The sequence below is a fragment of the Engraulis encrasicolus genome, chromosome 11 (genome assembly GCF_034702125.1).
Source record: "Engraulis encrasicolus isolate BLACKSEA-1 chromosome 11, IST_EnEncr_1.0, whole genome shotgun sequence".
Lineage (NCBI taxonomy): Eukaryota > Metazoa > Chordata > Actinopteri > Clupeiformes > Engraulidae > Engraulis > Engraulis encrasicolus.
Window position 1 is genome coordinate 19,066,804 of NC_085867.1, and position 21,301 is coordinate 19,088,104.

Consider the following 21,301-nt stretch of genomic DNA (forward strand, 5'->3'; position numbering starts at 1 on the left):
TTAACATTGCTTTTGTTGAGCAAAAATGCGTCTATGTACTGTCTTTCAGTGAAATCAGTGTCTCTTTTTCAACTCTAGAGGGCGCCAGAGTACAGGGAATAAATTGAGCTGTGACTGGATTTTACCATACAATTCAGACTCCCTCCCAGAAAAAAAAATAACATCCCATAAGCGATGACATCATTGTCTTTGGCAAAAAAAAAATTATATCATCGCTCACTCCACTCATATCCCATTCACAAACGCAATTATGATGACCAAATCTTTTATTAACCCAAAATGTCCGCCAGCTGTAATCTATGAATCAGTTTATCTGTTGGGTTCATGAGCAGGCCTTTAATGAGCCTCTTTAATCTCCCTCTCATTCATTCATTTGTTTTCTCATTCTCTCTCTCTCTCTCTCTCTCTCTCTCTCCCTCTCTCTCTCTCTCTCTCTCTCTCTGGCTCAGGGGAGGAGGCCAGTCTGTTGCGTCTCTCTCTGATGAATCTCTTCTCGGGAAAGTGCCTGGCCTCCAGCTCTGATTACATTAACAGGTAATGAACGTGTCACCGTGTCGTGTCAAGACGCTAAGACCTGTTGACTTGTGTGGCCCACAGGGCAAATAGCAGGCACATCAATGGGACATCGCCATAGCTCTATAGCCCAGGTGGAAAAGAAAGGTCACCCATGTTAATGTTTATGAATGCAGCGATGAGAGAGGTAATAAGTACGACGGGGCTATGTTGCATAGTGGAATCTGAATTAGGGGGCTCACCATCAGGTAAGTTGGAGGTGTTAGCTTTTGAGGATTTCTAATATTTTTGTTTATAATTTTAAACCAATGATGCAACAACAATATACAGTATATAGGCCTATATGGTTGTTCCTATTATTCTTACTCTTATTCGTATTCTTATTATTAGTAGTATTGTTTGTGGAAGTCTATGGCAGAGATTCTTTAAGTATAGAGATATGCCAACATAATAGGTTTCTATGGGCACCTAATGTGACCAGGTTCCTGTCTGCCTAAAGGGGCGTGTCATAATGCTCCTAGCATTGAATAGAACAGTCCTCAGGTCTGCCTAGGTCTGCCTAAAGGGGGATTTCCCCCCCAATAATAGAACCCGGAAACAATGGGCCAATGGAACCTCTCTCTCTCTCTACTCTCTCTGTCTATGGTCTACTAGGCCTACTAGTAGACGGCCTGTGAATTCTCATGCTGCATTGCATACTCATTCCGATCTGCTCAAATCATTTTTTAGTCTGGTGAAAGACAGCTTCAGTAGTAGTAGTTAGTAGTAGTAGTAGTAGTAGTAGTAGTGGTAGTAGTAGTAGTTAGTAGTAGAAATAGTAGTAGTAGTAGTAGTAGTAGTAGTAGAAGTAGTAGTAGTAGTAGAAGTAGTAGTAGTAGTAGTAGTAGTAGCAGTAGAAGTAGTAGTAATAGAAGTAGTGGTGGTAGTAGTAGTAGTAGTAGTCATAGTTGTAGTAGAAGTAGTAGTAGTAGCAGTAGTAGTAGTAGTAGTAGTAGTAGTAGTGGTGGTGGCAGCAGTAGCTGCAGCAGTAGCGGTAGGGTTGTAGCAGTAAATAGTGGGTTTTCCTTATCAAACTAACTATGAGACAATGCGTGCATCATGTAACCAAACTCACTGTTTTTAATTCATTCATTCACTTTTATTAAATGTACTCAGCTCAAACACAATTTCTTACAAAAATGACATCTAGTTATCAATTATAGAAGCTAAGTCCTCCTGAATCATCTTTTGTAGACTACACTCGACTTATTTAATTGATTCTTGTACTGGAGCTGGCATATTTAATAGCATTTCATTTTTAATGCCTTTTCATATTTCATAGTGGCCATATTTCATAGCTTTTTAATAATCATGCCATAACACTGTAGCAGGACACCATATGTGGATTCATTTCCTCTGGTCTGCAGAATTCAAATGCAGATTCTGTTTCGAACCTTACTGTAGTCCTGTGATTGGGGATATTCTATTCTCATAGGACCCGGTGCGGAGCCATAGGCAAGGCAAGCAGGGCATTTTCCCCTGGGCCCTCCTCTATTGGTGGTGGGGGTCATGTTGTGTCATTTGCAGACCGTATGTGGGGTCCTCTCAGTGTTTTGCCCTGGGGCCCGGTGTGCAATTGTTCCGCCACTGTATAGGACATTTACAATAACAGTCCTTAACATCAAGTAGCACTGTATGCGTAGTACGTTCGTAATATTCTGCTGTCATTGTTCTAAAAAAAGCTTCTGTGCAGTAACACCAACATCTGTGCTAATCCCCCTGTGAATCTCAAACGTACAGTATGTGCTTTATAGTGTTTTATATTGTGTGTGCGTGTGTGTGTGTGTGTGTGTGTGTGTGTGTGTGTGTGTGTGTGTGTGTGTGTGTGTGTGTGTGTGTGTGTGTGTGTGTGTGTGTGTGTGTGTGTGTGTGTGTGTGTGTGTGTGTGTGTGTGTGTGTGCCATGCGCGTGTGTGCATGTGTGTGCATGTGTGTGCGTGTGTGTTCGTGTTTCAGTGTGTGTGTGTGTGTGTGTGTGTGTGTGTGTGTGTGTGTGTGTGTGTGTGTGTGTGTGTGTGTGTGTGTGGAGACGAGACCGAATCATGTGTTATGTAAACGGCCGCTTGTCTGTTTATTTTTCCGGTGTAGTGTGTGTGAGCGCAGCCTGAAGGACCTGTCCTCAAGGTGAGAAGTGTTGGGTGGCCCAGTAGGGACACTCATAAAGGTACTCTGTTTTGCATTACATGTAGAAATCATCAGGACATGGCTACAGTGTGTATAGAATGAATGAATGTATGGATGGGTGGATGGATGGATGGATGAATGGGTGGATGAATGCATGAATGAATGGACGATTGAGTGAATGAATTAATGAATGAATGAATGAATGAATGACCACCTTTATTATATTACCCCGAAGGGAATTTGTTTTGCGTTTTGGGAGCCATACAATAAACTCTAAGATATACAGATAATTATACAAAGATAAGACTGATAAAAAAACAAAGCATACAGAGTAGATTAAAATAAAAAGTGGGAATAAGATCATAAAATAGAAATAATTAAAATCCTAATCAATTAAAATATACATGTATTATATGAATAGCAATGTGTCGCAAAGTAAATTTAAAAGCAGGTATCATAGAGAGCTGTCCTCAAGCTGGTCAGTGGAGGATGGCTGGGTTGCTGCTAACAGTGGAGGATGGCTGGGTTGCTGCTAACAGTGGAGGATGGCTGGGCTGCTGCCAATAGTGTTCTCCGTCCCACATTACACAGAGACATCATACCTTTTAGTAGATGTTATGGCGCACCAACAACGCAAGGGTGCATTTCTCAAAAGAGAAGCTGTTAGCCTGTTAGCAACTTTGGTAGTTGCCGATGGGAAAACGCATTGAAAACAACAAAGTAGCTAATGTAGTAAGCAACTTTGGTTTTGAGAAATCCACTCCAGATCTACTAGCACTGTGTTGCACAGTAGTAAGTCTCAAGTATTGTAGAGACCTGTCCTCAAGGTGGGAGGTGATTGGTGTATAGAAGGGCAAACATACACGTCTTACAATGTGGGCTTTTTCTCTGTAAAGTTCAAACAGCAAGGAGCTGGAGGTCCGCGTTGCTCAGAGTGAAGCCACCAGACAATGACTGAACAGAAAGAGGGGTTTACACAGGGTTGGCCATTAGGAGAACAAACGAGGGACAACAAGGGACAGTTGTGGCCTGTTACAGTTTTTCTCGATTGCCTACACACAATTTTCGGAATCGGTCTTCGAATTCTCAAAACTCTACACACAAATCCCCAAACCTCACGCACAACGGGCCAAACTCTTCACTACCTCTGAAAAATGCACGTCTTGTCTCAAAACAATGTACTCTCTTCTAAAAACCTCATTTTGTCGTCAAATGACACACACAGACAGTCACTACAATACACATTTGCAGACCCATTAAAACACTGTTGGGCACAGGGTAAAACTAATTTCTCCCAGTAACTTGGGCTTTTTTGTTCTGGATTGCATGGATACTGTGACATAAGTTGGAAAAACTTCATTCCCACAACACACAAACAGAAACAGAAAGATTTTTATGTCTTTTTCACAAAAACAACACAAAGATAAACCCCACTGCCTATTTGGCAGTACAAAAAACCCATTACATTACTGTATAGCCTATTGCTATGAAAAAAAAACCTCTATACTCAACTTGAAACACAGTAGAAACTTATTTTCTTCAGTGTTCTACTTACTAAAGAGGGTATTTTTCTGTAGTAAAATACTGAAATATTGTTTTTAGACTCGGAGTACACAGACGTACATATTTTTACATTAAAAATATTTAAAACTTGCACTAATGTATTGTAAAATATTGGGTAACCACATGAAAGTTATGTCTTGTATAACATATTTTTGAGTTCAAAAACTAAACAAATGGGTTTTCTCCTTGCATCCACTCATTTTTCATCAATATGACTTGCAATGTGTGTCCTTATGGGGTGATGATTTCAGATTGTAAACCGGTATGAAGAGAGTTTGCCCATGTGATGAGGAAGTGAACATAGTATGGCAGTTGATTGTAGTGTTGGGAATGACAGTGTGTTCCATGCGAAACCCAGTGTTTTTCTTTATGAAAATTGAGTGTAATCCAGAGAATTGTGTGTAATGGTGTGAAAAGAGTGTGTTTTAAAACTGGAATTTGAGTGTTAAGTAGGAATTGTGTTTAGTGTTCAGTGACATTGGTTAGGGGAGTTGGGAAATGGGTGAGATGTTCCGAGAATTGTGTGTGAAGTACCAGAACTTGTGTGGAGGCAATCGAGAAAAACTGTAATAGACAGTGTGTGTGTGTGTGTGTGTGTGTGTGTGTGTGTGTGTGTGTGTGTGTGTGTATGTGTGTGTGTGTGTGTGTGTGTGTGTGTGTGTGTGTGTGTGTGTGTGTGTGTGTGTGTGTGTGTGTGTGTGTGTGTGTGTGTGTGTGTGTGTGTTGTGACAGTGTGAAACATGTCAAATTTTAATGTGCAATCTGATACAACAATCCCACTTTGATGTTGTCTAAATCATCATCGTCGTCGTCATCATCATCATAATCGTCATCATCATCATCATAATCATCATCATCATCATCATCACCAGAAGAGTGTGTTTGTTTGCAGCAGTATCTGTGTAGTTACTGATTTCCTATCTCTATCTCTGTTTTTCTTGTCTTGCCACTGCAGCGTGCAGCCCCAGTCGGTACAGTAGTGTAGTGACTGATCTCCTTCCTTGTCTTGCCACTGCAGTGGGCAGCTCCAGTCAGTACAGTAGTGTAGTGACTGATCTCCTTCCTTGTCTTGCCACTGCAGTGGGCAGCTCCAGTCGGTACAGTAGTGTAGTGACTGATCTCCTTCCTTGTCTTGCCAGTGCAGTGGGCAGCTCCAGTCAGTACAGTAGTGTAGTGTAGTGACTGATCTCCTTCCTTGTCTTGCCACTGCAGTGGGCAGCTCCAGTCAGTACAGTAGTGTAGTGACTGATCTCCTTCCTTGTCTTGTCACTGCAGCGGGCAGCCCCAGTCAGTCTACCCGGTCTTCAAGCGTCTGGGCTCGGAGCTGGTGCTGGGCCTCTTCCTCAACGTCAAGGCCGAGGAGACGCCAGACACCTTCGAGGAGATCACGCGCCTCTGCACCCTCCACTGGCACGGTGAGGAAGGGAGGGAGACAGGGGCATAGCAGCAAATTGCAAATTTGTTTCTGTTTGTAATCTCTTTGATTCTAAGTATTTTATTTGGGCCAGCACCCTTAAAATTAATCAAGAAACCTGAGTGAAACCTGCTACCTGCCATATTTTTTTCTGTTTGTAAACACGGTACTGTTAGGAGGATATATCTACATAAATCAGACACTGTGTGGGCCCCCTACATACATGGGGCCCTGGAGACTCAGTCACACTTTATCCCCCTGTACGACACCCCTGGATGGAGGGATGAAGGGAGGTAGCAGGGAAGAAGCATTGGGAGGATGGATGGATGGATGGATAAATGAAGAAGGGAAGGGACGGGTGGAGTGCATGAGGACGGAGTGAATGACAGTGACCAGGGCCGGATTAAGATGGTCTGGGGCCCCTAGGCTACAGGTTGCTGTGGGACCCCCTGGAAGACAAATTTCACGGCACATTTACATAGTGTCATGATTACAAGCTAGGAATTAAGGATATCATGTTTACCAACTGTACTCAACACGACAGATTGACTTTTCAATATTGCATCTTGTCACCATTCTACCCTTTTTCACTTTTGGCCAATCAGGGGCCCCCTGGCAGATGGGGGCCCCTAGGCTGCAGCCATATCTAGCCTGTGCGTTAATCCGGCCCTGACAGTGACACCAGAGATGTTTGAGGAGACACCTCCGCACTCTTCAGTGGCACGGTGAGGGAGAGAGGGAGATATGAAGGAATGAAGGGCGGTAGGGAGGAAGCAAAGGGAGTATGGATGGAGAAATGGGTATATGTGTTTTTAGATGCCATGTTTATATGTGTCATGTGTCTTGTAGCTTATACTGTATGTAAGGACACCCATCTTTCTCTTAAACTGCAAAACCAGTTCACGTACGGGTATCAGTAAAGTAAACTGAACTGAAACGAAATGAAATGAAATGAAATGAAATGAAGAGAAGGAAGGGTGGAGTGCATGAGGAGTGAATGACAGTGACACCAGAGATGTTTGAGGAGATGAAGCCAATTGGAGCCAATTTGGATTGGATTGGAGCCAATTTTGATCCCCTAGGTAGGGGAAATTCTTTCTCTGCATTTATCCCATTTGGACTAGTCAATCACATTGAAGTACACACACTAGTCCGTAGGAGTGGGCTGCCTGCTGAGCGGCGCCCGGGGAGCAATGTGGGGGTTAGGTGCCTTGCTCAAGGGCACTTCAGCCGTGGTTTGGTCGGGCACTGAACCGAGAACCCTTGGGTTGCCAACCCAGTGCTCTAACCACTGAGCCACGACTGCCCCCCACACCTCTGCACCTTCCACTGACATGGTGAGGAGGAAGGGAGGGATTGGAGGGAAAGAAGGAGGGATGTCCTGTAGGAAGGAAGGGAGGACGGGAAGAAGGAAAAGGACTATCACTCATCACTGGACGATAGTGACATCTGAGAGCTTCAAGGACATCAGCCGCCTGTGCGCCCTCCACACGAGGGAGGGATGAAGAGATGATTGAAGGGAGGAAGGATGGACAGATTGAGCAACCGTATCTCACGCCTTTCGTAAAGTCTTCACGAAAAAAATAGAGTAATTTTCGTGGTGCATTCACGTTATTGCCCGCCTTTCGTAAAGTCTTCACGAAAATAATAGATTAATTTTCACGCTGCCTATTCACTTGAATTGCCCGACTGTTGCCTAGCGACCCACTAGTTTGATGCCCTTTCGGTAGCCTACTGTCACATGGTAATCAAACATTTCAAACAAGCAATTTAGGTTTAGGGTCAAGGTTAGGGTTAAGGTTAGGGTTAAGGTTAGGGTTAGGTTTAGGGTTAAGTAGGGTTAAGGTTAGGGTTAGGTTTAGGTTTAGGTTTAGGGGACATAAGGCGTAAGTACCGAAAGGGCGTCGAATTAGTGAGTCCCGAGTGTATCAGCAGTGTTCTGTCAGCACCCCTCCCCCCGCCCCTGCAGACGTTTTGGATAACCATAGCAGCAGTGGGCAATTCAAGTGAATAGGCAGCGTGAAAATTAATCTATTATTTTCGTGAAGATTTTACGAAAGGCGGGCAATAACGTGAATGCACCACGAAAATTACTCTATTTTTTTCGTGAAGACTTTACGAAAGGCGTGAGATAGGGCTCCAGTGGAACAGTGAGCGAGAAAAGAGGAGGAAGAGAAGGAGGGAGAATTGACGATGAGTGAATGATGGTAAGTGGGTGAATGAAGTAGTGCAGTGATTTTCAACCTATGGGCTGGGGCCCACTGGTGGGCCCTGAAGCTATTCCAAGTGGGCCTAATTTTCTACAAATTATAAGCATATTTTGGTGTGTGTTGCTATTGATTTATTTGAGTTTTATTCTTGATTGGGTCAGAAGTGGACCCTGAAGGTTGGGAACCCCTGAAGTAGTGAATGAGTGGGTAGGTGAGTGAGTGACAAAAGCGTGTGAGTGTGTATTTGGTGTGTGTTTTTGTGTGTGTGTTTGTGCGTCAGTGTGTATGAGTGAGTGAGTGAATGGGCCGGCCACAGCTGGGTCAGGCTGTCCAGTCCTAACTGTACTCAGAGCTTAACCACACTATGGAGATTACGGGATAGAGGAAAACACTAGCTGGCTGCCCACCTGGCCAATAGCCAATGACATGGCTCCCTCATAAATGTGACAGCAGGATAAGAGGGAATGATAGACGTACGAATGTATTGTACTGTATGTATGTATGAGGCCTACTTAATGATGTTGATTATCTACAGTAAATTGTACACAGTGACAGATGGGATGGCCATTTCAGGGAGACAGAGGATGTGTGCACCATAATAGTACACCTACGTCACTAGACACATATCTATCGGAAATAAAACCATAGGAAAAAAAATCAATATCTGCTGTTTTAATACACAGTTAATCTATATCTATCATTTTGCACTGTATTGTCAACACACTGTATTTTTAAGATACCAGACAATTATATTATTCATTGTGCAGTCCTGTTCTATTCTATTCTACTTTTTTTGTGGGGGGGTTTCTTTATTTAAACAGGACAGTAAAGAGTGGGACAAGAAATGAGTGGGACAGAGAGAGATGGGAGAGGATCGGGAAATTACTCGGGTTGGGAATCGGACCCGTATTGCCCGCGTAGCAGTACAGGCTTGGCCAATTCTATTCCACTTTTGACATGACCATACAACTCTCATATCTCCACTTCTGCTTACGTGTAACTCATGTCTGCTTTGATATTGATGGCACTACAATGTAAGGCACAGTGTAGTACTAATTGCATTAATGGAACCTGTCGCAGGGGGCTTGTGTTAAATGTACTGGTGTTGGGCAGTTGTACTGTATCTCTCTTGTTGTGCGGTCGCTGTGATGTAGTCGTGTACATCCAGTACTAGAGTACTATACGTGTAAGCAGGGTGCGATTTGTTGAAGAACCAGAAGGGGGGATATGTTTCAGATTTTAAGCATTATCAATGGAGTTACATGCAGTCACTATTAAAATCATGAAGAAAATGTGGCAATATCAAAACCAGAAGGGGGGACAATCCCCCCCATCCCCCCCTACAAATCGCACCCTGCATGTAATGAGCACTGTGGCCACTGTGGCAGAGGGGATGGATGTGGCCTGTAATACAATATGCTCTTGCAGACATCAAGACTGCTCAGGAGAACTTCCTGTACGCTAGCCCAGGTAGCGCAGCGGCTGAGACCAACCGATACGGGTATCAACTGGTTTTGTCTGTCTCTGTCTCTGTCTCTGTCTCTATCTCTCTCTCTCTCTCCCTCTCTCTCTCTCTCTCTCTCTCTCTCTCTCTCTCTCTCTCTCTCACTCTCTGTTGCTTTCTGTCACTAGCTACTGTATCTATCTATGATCTACCTACCTTTCTGTTCCCTCCCTCCCTCCTTCTGTATTCTATCTCTCCTCTCCTCTCCTCTCCTGTCTGCAGGGTTGATCTCGGCCCCTGTCAACATCAAGGTGCCTCTGTGGTCCTCTGGCTTCAGCACGGCCCTGGAGGCCAAAGACAAGCTCATGGACATCATCAAGGAGAAGCTGGAGGACGAGCAGGAGCAGGACGGGTGAGGAGAGGAGAGGAGAGGGAGGAGAGGAGCAGGACGGGTGAGGAGAGGAGAGGGAGGAGAGGAGAGGAGAGGAGAGGAGACGAGAGAAGAGGAGAGGAGAGGAGAGGAGAAGAGTGGAGAGGAGATGAGAGGAGAGGAGACGAGACGAGAGGAGAGGAGAAGAGAGGAGAGGAGAGGAAGGGTGAGGAGATGAGAGGAGACGAGAGGAGAGGAGAGGGAGGAGAGGAGAGGAGAGGAGAGGAGAAGAGTGGAGAGGAGAGGAGAGGAGAGGAGAGGAGAGGAGAAGAGTGGAGAGGGAGGAGAGGAGAGGAGAGGAAAGGAGAGGAGAGGACGGGTGAGGAGAGGAGAGGAGAGGAGAGGACGGGTGAGGAGAGGACGGGTGAGGAGAGGAGAGGGAGGAGAGGAGAAGGGAGGGGAGGGGAGGGGAGGAGAGGAGAGGAGAGGAGAAGAGTGGAGAGGAGAGGAGAGGAGAGGAAGGGTGAGGAGATGAGAGGAGAGGAGAGGAGAGGAGAGGAGAGGAGAGGAGACGGGAGGAGAGGAGAAGAGTGGAGAGGAGAGGGGAGGAGAGGAGAGGAGAGGAGAAGAGTGGAGAGGGAGGAGAGGAGAGGAGAGGAGAGGACGGGTGAGGAGAGGAGAGGAGAGGACGGGTGAGGAGAGGACGGGTGAGGAGAGGAGAGGAGAGGAGAGGATAGGGGAGGGGAGGAGAGGAGAGGAGAAGAGTGGAGAGGAGAGGAGAGGAGAGGAAGGGTGAGGAGATGAGAGGAGACGAGAGGAGAGGAGAGGGAGGAGAGGAGGGAGGAGGAGAGGAGAAGAGAGGAGAGGGAGGAGGAGAGGAGGAGAGTGGAGGAGAGGAGAGGAGAGAAGTGGAGAAGAGAGGAGAGGAAGGAGAGGAAAAGAGTGGAGAGGGAGGAGAGGAGAGGAGAGGACGGGTGAGGAGAGGAGAAGAGAGGACGGGACAGGAGAGGAGAGGACGGGTGAGGAGAGGAGAGGAGAGGAGAGGAGAGGAGAGGGGAGGGGAGGGGAGGAGAGGAGAGGAGAGGAGAAGAGTGGAGAGGGAGGAGAGGAGAGGAAGGAGAGGAGAAGAGTGGAGAGGGAGGAGAGGAGAGGACGGGTGAGGAGAGGAGAAGAGAGGAGGAGAGGAAACGAGAGGAGAGGAGACGAGAGGAGATGAGACGAGAGGAGAGGACGGATGAGGAGACGAGAGGAGAAGAGTGGAGAGGAGAGGAGACGAGAGGAGAGGAGACAAGAGGAGAGGAGAGGACAGGTGAGGAGAGGAGAGGGGAGGAGAAGAGTGGAGAGGAGAGGAGTGGAGAGGAGAGGAGAGGAGAGGAGAAGAGAGGAGAGGAGAGGAGACGAGAGGAGACGAGAGGAGATGAGACGAGAGGAGAGGAGAGGAGAGGAGAGGACGGATGAGGAGACGAGAGGAGAAGAGTGGAGAGGAGACGAGACGAGAGGAGAGGAGGCAAGAGGAGAGGAGAGGGGAGGAGAGGAGAGGAGAGGAGAGGAGAGGAGAGGAGAGGAGAGGAGAGGAGAGGACGGGTGAGGAGAGGAGAAGAGAGGAGGAGAGGAAACGAGAGGAGAGGAGACGAGAGATGAGACGAGAGGAGAGGAGAGGACGGATGAGGAGACGAGAGGAGAAGAGTGGAGAGGAGAGGAGACGAGATAAGAGGAGAGGAGAGGACGGGTGAGGAGAGGAGAGGGGAGGAGAAGAGTGGAGACGAGAGGAGAGGATAGGAAGGGTGAGGAGATGAGAGGAGAGGAGAGGATGGGTGAGGAGATGAGAGGGGAGGAGAAGAGTGGAGAGGAATGGAGAGGAGAGGATAGGAAGGGTGAGGAGATGAGAGGAGAGGAGAGGAGAGGAGTGGAGAGGAGAGGAGAGGAAGGGTGAGGAGAGGAGAGGGGAGGAGAGCCTGTTTACTCTGGACAAACATGACAGGGGAGAGGAGAGGATGACAGAGAGAGTAGGAGAGATAGAGAGAGAGAGAGAGAGATGAAAAAAGGACGTAACATGGAGGACATGACAGAAGAGAGGTCAGAGAGAAAGGGGGGGGGAGGTCAGAGAGAGAAGGAGGACAAACTAACAAGCAAATTGAGGGAAAGAGGGAAAAGAAAAGAAAATCATAGAGACATGAAAAAAGGGCCAGAAGACCGATACAAACACATCAACACAGACAGGGAAGGAGAAATGAAGAGAGAGAGAGCAAAGAGAGAGGAACAGAGACACTAACACTGGAAATAGAAGCCAATAGTGATAAACTCAGAGAGAGAGAGAGAGACGAGGATCCTATTATTCATCAGCGATAGACCGATCCAGCCGACTCGACTGTCTGGTGTAATGTCGACCTTATTAGTTTACACTCATGGGCAATAATCCACTTTTTGAAAATTCATTGCGCTTTGATGGAACATGCAGACGATATGTGCGAGCAGTGTAATGGCTCACCGTGAAGGCCATAATGCAATAAAGATCTCGGGCCTTTTTGTTTGGTCCTCTTGCTCCGTTACCTCAGGTGCAGTGCGCTACACGGGCGGTCCGGAGTGGTATTGCTTCCAGAACAGATGCTGCTCCATATTAATGTCAGCGTGTGTGCTCGTCCAATCTAATTACGACCTTACAACTTTTTATATTTTATTAATCTAACCATTATTACTTTGTATGTGTTATTCATATGCATGTGTCAGCCTGTTTGCATGTCGGTGTGTCTTGTCTGTTTGTCTATAATTTGATCTTCTATACTATGTGGATCTAAAATCTGTCTGTTTTCCAATCTGACCTGTCTGGTGTCTATTGGTAACATAGTGCATTTGAACATCACCCTCATTGAACTTTGTGTGCTGCCTGCTCTCTGCATTTCTGTGCCTGTTTCATACATTTGCACGTTTCCTTAACTGCAGTCTATCTCTCTCTCCCCCTTTCTCTCTCTCTCTCTCTCTCTCTCTCTCTCTCTCTCTCTCTCCCCCTCTCTCCCCCTCTCTCTCTCTCCCCCTGTCTCTCTCTCTCTCTCTCTCTCTCTCTCTCTCTCTCTCCATATCTCCAGGTTTGTTGGCTGCCTGCGTTCTCTGCCTCTGCCGGACCCCAGCTGTGCCCCTCAGCACCTGTTGCTCTTCATCTCTGCTCTGATCCCCAAGGCACTAGCCTCCCTCCTCACCTCCTTCACGCTGGCACTGGCTGGGCCCCACAAGGTGGCTGCCATTTTTTAGGTGCCGGTATGCTTGCTGCAAGATACGCGAGCGCGTGCACGATTCGTTCATGAACGCGTTAACATGCGTATTTAATGTCAATTTCGCGCGCGTTGGACACGGCAGCCAAATGCGTGCGTCAGGTGCAATATGTTCAAACTTGCTGGGGGTGATCATAAGATAGACTGCGCAGTTCCACGCGTGTGCTTGATATGAAAACGACAATGGCAGCAACTTTTAAGAGCGTCTCATTGAGTTTGTCCGAAATTTGGTCAACTGCTTTTGAAGCAAGCATGTGCTGTCGGTTGCTCGCGGTGACGCGCGTAATTTACAGCTCGCAGCAAGCATACCGGCACCTTTACATTACATTGCATTGCATTGCATTTGGCAGACGCTTTTTAAACCAAAGCGGCTTACAATTGAGGTCATAATCTTCATAGCCAACATCACAAGCCGTTACAAAGTGCACAGGAAATATACAGAATAACAAGTGCAGATGCTAGTGCAGAAGTAGTGTTATTGTTTTTATTTAAGGATAACTTCAGTCAATTTCAACATGCAGTTGAAAGAAAGAAACATCTTGATTTGTTCCCAAAAACATCCAAAAGGTTATGCAACATCAGCAGACAACTAGCAAACAGAGATACCTTTTGGGAAAATATTGGGGTGGCCTATGTTAAGAAGTTTTTTTTAATGTAAACAAAATCTGCCCCCATTAGAATAGCTCAGATTTCGGAAAGGGCTGAGCCGATAAATGCAGCATCACCGGGTACTGACAAGTCAAGGGTAGCGTGAGCAATACAACAGCATATTGAAATTGGCAGAATTGCTCCCTTAAGTACATTTACACAGGGTTAAGTAGAGTATACACATACACAATGTACCAGCATGCACCAACTGTGTTCTTGCTTCATCATGCCCTCATCCTGGCTTGTTGGTGTGATCTGGTCCAGGAGGAGATGCGAGCGCGAGCCCGGCAGGACCCCACATACCTGCACCAGGTGCTTCTGGAGGTGCAGAGGCTGTGGCCCCCTTTCATTGGTGGAAGACGCATAGCCAATCAGGTTAGTCTGCCAAGTCAATGAAGATACTCTCATTGGTTCACGAAACTCAAAAAAGTTTCAAAAACCTTCCTTACATTGACTTTGTTTAAGTTGTGTATTCTTTCTTCGTGGTTATATTACGTAGGCCTATGAAAGGTTTATGCAAAAAGTTCCTTCTCTCCACGACCCTCTGCTGTATCCTCATCACCCCTTGTTAGACAAATGCTTGTAAAGTAGCAAGTTACAATCGCCAGGCTAATAAGTGACAATCATATTGGGTCAGGCAGGCAAAATACAGTATAGTATGCAGTCGAACGATACTTTTAAACACATTTCATCACTTTAATGGTCTCTTTGGAACTTTTTGTGATATAACATTGATGATTCAACGCGATGATTCAGGCTGGATTTAACCAGTCCACCTTCAGAAGCTGTGAAAGTTGTAGGCGGTAGATAATCATCAGCCAGGCAGCGGATGCTAAAAATTTGACAAAACAACATCCTCTCTGGTCATTTTTTTTCTCAGGTGGGAATGAGGTGGTGATTGTGCAACACTGTGTCTCTTACGTAAATACCGTACAATACACATGGGGGTCAGTGAGCCATGCTGGTGATGTCAGGTTAGTAGGGCCACCATGTACTGTATATACAGTAGGCTATTATGTCAACAAACAAGATGGCCACCCGCAGGGCTTACAGTAACTGCAACCGCACTCAATATCCTGCCCTCATCAACATGTAGGACGCCTGTGTTGTATTGTAGCACATGACCTCACAGACATATAGGGTTTTGTAATGGCCAGCATTACATATTATTTCATTGTTTATTGTCATTTTGGTCCATTAAATCTGTCAATACACAAACACACTAAAGCTTCTGGTGTGAATGTGTCAGATTGTCCCTCATCGGCCTCTGGTGTTTGTTTGCTCGTCACTAGACACAAAAATGAAGGAAGGCAGAATATGTTATTTGATAGCTGGCCTGGTGAATTTACAACATAGCTCACAGTAAAATGTAAAGAAAGGCAGTCGTTTTCAGGAGGGTATTGTGGTATTGGTCATAAGAGGGGTATTGTCCATTGATTTTTTTCTCTATTTCTGCCATAAACACACAATCAACCCCTGTGCGCTGAGCCTATAACTTTACTATCACCAAAATTGTAATGATCAAGTCTTAATCTGTGGCTTAAGGCTGTCTGTACTGCCATAGCAATGTTGTTATGATGTAGTTGAGTCTTTCTAATTTTAAATTAGAGGCAATACAGCCAAGCGTTTCAGCCATGCTGCTACTGACATGTTCAGTGTCACAAAATGTGTACTTTAAGAACAGAAAGAAACATTTTGTAATGCTTTGGAAGTTATAGACCTGTTTTGATTATGTTATGAAATTCACACCTAGTTTTTTTTAGTTTTTTTTTTTAAGTTTCAGGAAATGCACCACAGTCAGCCAGAGAAATAGAGGGAGAGAAAAACTAAACCATGCTGAAATTAGCTGTTGACAGACATGAATTACATAATGGCTCCAGAGACATGTTTTCTCTTTTTTTCATTCTCTTTTTCTCACTCTCTCGCTGTATCTGGCCAACTCTGGCTCGCCCACGCTCTTGTCCATCCGTCCGTCCGTTCATCCTTCGCAGGGCCGCTTACAGCTTTTGCTGGGCGCACGGGACAAAGTCATCTGAAAGCCCCCACCTACTCAATACATACAGTGTAATGTTCACCCAATTCTGGTTTCACCGTCTCCCTGGGCCCAGGACAACTGCCCCATATGCACCCCCCACTGCTGGGCCCAGGACAACCCACCCATATGCACCCCCCATTGTCGGCTTCACTATGTCTGTCCTCTACTCTGTTATTGGAGGAAAATCTTTGTTTTTATTCGCGGCTCCCAGCGGACCTTTCCCTGACCTAATCCCTCTTTATGCAACAGCTCATGTGGGTCATTGATCCCCAGCTGATTGATTAACCTCCACGCGCACACACACGCTCTCTCTCTCTCTCTCTCTCTCTCTCTCTCTCTCTCTCTCTCTCTCTCTCTCTCTCTCTCTCTCTCTCTCTCTCTCTCTCTCTCAGTGTTAGGCTAGTCTCTCAAACACAACACTATACTCTTCTTCTCTCTCTCTCTCTCTCTCTCTCTTTCTCTCTCTCTCTCTCTCTCTCTCTCTCTCTCTCTCTCTCTCTCCCTCTCTCTCTCTCTCTCTGTGCCACTGCCACCACTGATTGGTTGGAAAAATCGAGTGGTGACACACTGACACTGGCAGTGTTTTGCTTGTTTTGCTAATGCTGCTGTCACGGTGGCCATCTATCGTGTTTCTATTCTTTATATTCTTTACTTTTGCCATTTATGTGCAGTCATACATTTCCTACTGTATAAGGGCAAAGCAAGAGCTTCCATCTTCTTGAAGAGGTTGCACAGTTCATTCATGGTCCTCAGTGTTTCCCACAGAATTTTTGGAAACTATGGGGGCAGCCGGGGATTTATTCTTTTCCGGTGGGGGGGGGGGGGGGGGGGGGGGGGGGAGGGGGTCTTTTCAAACACGCGGGCCTTGGGGGGGTTGTTGTATTCACGCAGCGGGGGGGTCTTTTCACGCGGGCCGGGGGGGGGGGGGGGAGGTGGTGTTGGCATGGAGACATTGGCATGTATAATAGCAGTACATTGTCATTTGTATTATAAAATAAAAATGCAGAACAGTGAATCATTTGTGTTTACAACACAGTTTCATTCATCCCTCATGCAGGGGTCTATGTAATGAAAAAAATAATAAAACAAAATAGGAGCAGAGATAAGAATTTAAGAGCACTGTGAAATTGTTAACTCATAGACAAAAAGGGTCTAAGAGGTTAGGCTATGCCTTCCCCCCCACACACACATAGGCGTAGGCCTACACATTCAAGCGACTTTGAGTATCATGAAATTATCATTATTATTACATGAGGGGTGCTGGTAACAGGGCCAGTTTTTCAAAATTCCTCCCATGAAAAGGGCAGAACAACATATTACACATGTATGTCACCTAAGTCATTACAACTGTAAAACAAAGCCTGGGGAGTGTTAGTAAACTCATCCCAACTTTCCCTTCTCTGAAGGTTTTTTTTTCATTATTCCCAAACCCAAGTTAACTACAACAACTTAACTAGGCTTTAGATCCCTCTGTCTTTCAAGCAGGGCTCTACGCTTAGCTTTTTCATTAGGGGCACAGTGAGTTTTTGTGACGCAGCTTCATTATTAACACACATATACAGAGAATATACTCTTTCCACACACAAATACACATTCTAGAGGGGTAAGCCTACAATTAAAGTCACTTTGGGACACTTTTCCTCTCCCAGTAAAAGGACTAAACAAAATATTATACATTTATATCCATCACATTAATTTCTATACACAGCTGGTGTTTCAATTCAGGCCTACACAGCAGGATCTGGCAGGGTGCTGGGATGAAATTGGTCAGGGGGGCAGATTTTTTACAAGAGAGACCAGAGAGGCAATTACACTTCTGTCCTGAAAATACAATGACTCGCATATGGGTATGCTATATAGCCTATGAGGCTATCAGCCTACCCATGGGTTACACTTTTTTTTAATCACATTTGGTACCACAGTAACAGCATCTGAACATTACCTTTGAAAATATAACATTGTTCTATACAATATACAATGAAACAAAAAAGAGTAGATGCCAACCAAACTTATTTCCTCTAAATATTCAATTTGGCAATATTGAAGGCATGCACATCAAAAACGTGCCCTAGGCTACACCCCGAGACTGTCCAACAAAATACTGACTTCACATGATGACGTGACGTGATGATGATGACAGTTGAGCAAGTGAGCGCACAGAGAGAGCCTGCTGTGTAGGGTAGGCTACTCCCTTGCCAACGTCTCAGGAGGAGTAGCATAAACAGTAGGGCCTAGGTCTACAAGCCACGTACAAGATATGTATGGTACAAACCGAAGCTATTTCTTCTCACTAAGTTAACAGGTTGAGCATTTGTTAGCATTTGTGCTAAGCGGATTAGCAATTCTAGCGCTGAAGTTTCTCTCCAGCACTTCTCCGTCATTGGAAGCGCTCGATACTCCCGACGCTTATCTTATTTCAAAACTCCCCCGACTGTTTGTCTGTCTGCCTCTGTCTCTCTGTGCGCGACGCGCACGCTGTCTTTTGCGCCTTCTCTCGTTCACACGTTCCTGCGTTTCTCTATGGGGTGTATTTATTTTAGGAGCAAAATACGATTGAAAGGGTTGAAATATCTACTCGCACACGTGCGCCCTTTCTATTATTTCGTTCGCACAATCATTTTAGGGGCATATGCGACCAAAATGCTCGCACTGTAGAGCCCTGCTTTCAAGCAGTTGTGGTGTTCTCTATTGGATGTATTTACTCCAGGAGGAAAATGCGATGGAAATCGTAATTCAAATCGTTTTTAACAAAAACGGCAATCGTAAAAAAAAATAATAAAAAAAAAAAGTAAAATTTTTTTTTAATTTTTTTTTTTATTATTTTTTTTAAACATTTTCGGGAAACTATGGCGGCCAAATTTAAACTATGGCGGGCCGCCATAGTTTCCTCAATGTATGGGAAACACTGGTCCTGCACTGTATTCTCCAACAGTACGGTGAATGGGACTGCTTTTCGCGTTCGTGCCTCTTGGGTGCTTGCGCCCTCCGTACCTCCAGCTAGATCGCCCCACGCTGGAGTAATTGCAGTCGAGTGACGGATGCCCAATGTAACAGACCCGTCCAAAGACCAGAAGGAGACCAGGGGTTCAGCTGCTCGGTTTATTGTCTGCATTCATGAAAACAAATATACATGACCAGGGCATCCGTCACTCGACTGCAATTACTGAAAATTTAAGCTGCTGTACTGTACTCAATGCTGCCACAGTGTCCAGATGACACCATTACTTTAGGTGTTCTCAACAGGTTTTCAGGTATCCATAGAAAATGATGCATGTTGTCATTGTTTTTAGTAGAACTAACAGCGTAACACAATTTCTTTATTTGTATAAATTGGAACTACTATTGTCTTTCATAAGACACTGTAGATGACAGAGGCTTGAGCTGAGGAAATAATGGATTAGCAGTCAAGCAGTTTGAGGTTAGAAGGTTGCAAGCTTGGTTCCAAACATGGAGATGACTTGTGCTCTCTTTCATCCTTTCTGGAGCAAGCATAGAGAGTTATACTTAGAGCTGTAAAATGGACTATGCAGAACTATTAGCAAATTTGTTGATGATCCGTGCAGTTGTCAACAGCATGAATTAACCCCTTAACGCAGAGCCTATGTTATAACCTTACTGTCGCTAAATCGTAATGGCTTCTGTATGTTTTACCTGTAATCTGTTACTTACTGTAATGCACACAGTAATGCCATAGCAATGTTGTTGTGATGTAGCAGAGTATTTTAAGCAAATAGTGAATAGGCCCGCCGGTGACCCCATCTGCAGTAAGAGACTACGGTACCCAATATTGGGCCACAGACCTGCTGTTTTACAGGGGCCTCATTACTTTTATATTTTTGTAGTCATTTTGGTCTGAGCCATGCAAAATTGCTGACTTCACTGTATGTAAAGGGAGAAAATGGAGCCAGTATTGCAACACATACTGTACATTTTATTTACTTTAATTATTATTTAATAATAATAATTAATTATAATTAATAATTATAATTATTTAATTATATTTACTATAATTATAAACTCATGGCCCTACTGTGGGTTCGATTCCCGGTCTGGGTCCTTTGCCGGTCCTTCCCCATCTCTCTCTCCCAACTCACTTCCTGTCTCTCCTCCACTGTCCTGTCTGATATGAGCAATAAAGGCTTGAAAACTCATTGCAAACATCATGAAGTCAGTTCTACATTATTACTCAAATACATTGATGCAGCTAATTCTCTACTTTCATTATATTCTCTGCTTTTTTCATCTCTCGTCCAACCCTCATTCGGTTTTTAATGGATGCTGATTGCTTTTAGAGTCGGCTGTCCCTTGAGACTATACCCACTTCTGGCCGTTTGAAAACAGCAAGTTTTATAAGGCTCACGTTCCAAGTTTGGGATGAAGTACGTAGAGTGGCGGGTAAAGAAAAAAAAATCTAATTACACGTTTTGTGATTAATCAAAGGCAACAGGTGATATGATTGCATATTTAATGAATGTGTTCCTTATGGGCAGTGATGCATTGGAGCTGCCAAAGTGATGAAGTGGCCGTGGAGATAAGGGGACATTAGCGAGTTAGTTAGCCACTGCACACACGCACACATGCACACACGCACTCATGCACACATGTACGTTACACACAGACACACACATACACACACTCACACACACACATACATCATGCACAGGGCTCCAAATTAACTTTTAAAATTACCAGCCAAAATGGCTAGTAAATAATAATCTTACTAGCCAAACACACACTCACGAATGGGTCAAAGTGGCTAGTAAGTTGGTCTTTTCTACCAGCCAAACTGAAATTTCACCAATATTTGGCCGGTTGGCTCGTGTTAATTTAAAGCCCTGATCATGCACACACACACACACGCATAAACATACACACACACACACATACACACACAATCACACATACACTCACACACACACATGGACACGGCCGTTTCCCAGATTTTTCCCCATCTCTCTCTCCTCTACTCATTTCCTGTCTCTTTCACTGTCCTGTTTGGATAACAAAGATGTAAAAGGCCAAAACATTACATTTAAAAAAGGTACCTGACAATTCTCTCCTCAGAGACATGTTACTACAGTGAGGCGGTAATCATCAATAACTACATTGCAGAATAGCTGCATTTTTTATCCCCAAAGCGATGAATTGGTTTACTGTAAACTAAATGGCATCTATTGCTTGTGAGATGCAATGGAACTAGAGGTGGCATATGTGTCCTTGAAAGTCCGTATGCAAAGGCCGGAGACAGAGAGCCACAGAGGCCAGTCTCTTTGGAAGATACAGTATGTGTGAGAAACGACACCTGATCATAGACGGCAGTTAGTTTCTCTCTCTCATGTACCACGCGATGCAAGCACGGGGGGGGACACACATGGATGCATGCATGCATACACACATGCACACACACAGAAAGTAGACTCACACACACACACACACATACACACACACAGAAAGTAGACTCACACACAGCCAGGCATACGCACACACACACACACACACACACACACACACACACACACACACACACACACACACACACACACACGCTCGCACGCACGCACGCACACACACACAGAAAGTAGACTCACATATACACACACACACAGAAAGTAGACTCACACACATGCACATGCGCACACGCACACACACACACACGGCCCTGTGAGTGACTCAGGA

General features: G+C 45.1%; 1 protein-coding gene across 1 annotated transcript in view; it reads left to right on the forward strand.

The window, feature by feature from the left end:
• Positions 1–21,301, forward strand: part of LOC134458834 (putative cytochrome P450 120) — an 83,462-nt gene that overhangs the window by 3,589 nt on the left and 58,572 nt on the right. Inside the window, exons 3-8 of the mRNA XM_063211240.1 lie at positions 450–534; positions 2,640–2,675; positions 5,514–5,653; positions 9,589–9,718; positions 12,760–12,904; positions 13,855–13,965. Coding sequence (XP_063067310.1) covers positions 450–534; positions 2,640–2,675; positions 5,514–5,653; positions 9,589–9,718; positions 12,760–12,904; positions 13,855–13,965 — 647 coding nt within the window. The remainder of the gene's footprint in view (positions 1–449; positions 535–2,639; positions 2,676–5,513; positions 5,654–9,588; positions 9,719–12,759; positions 12,905–13,854; positions 13,966–21,301) is intronic.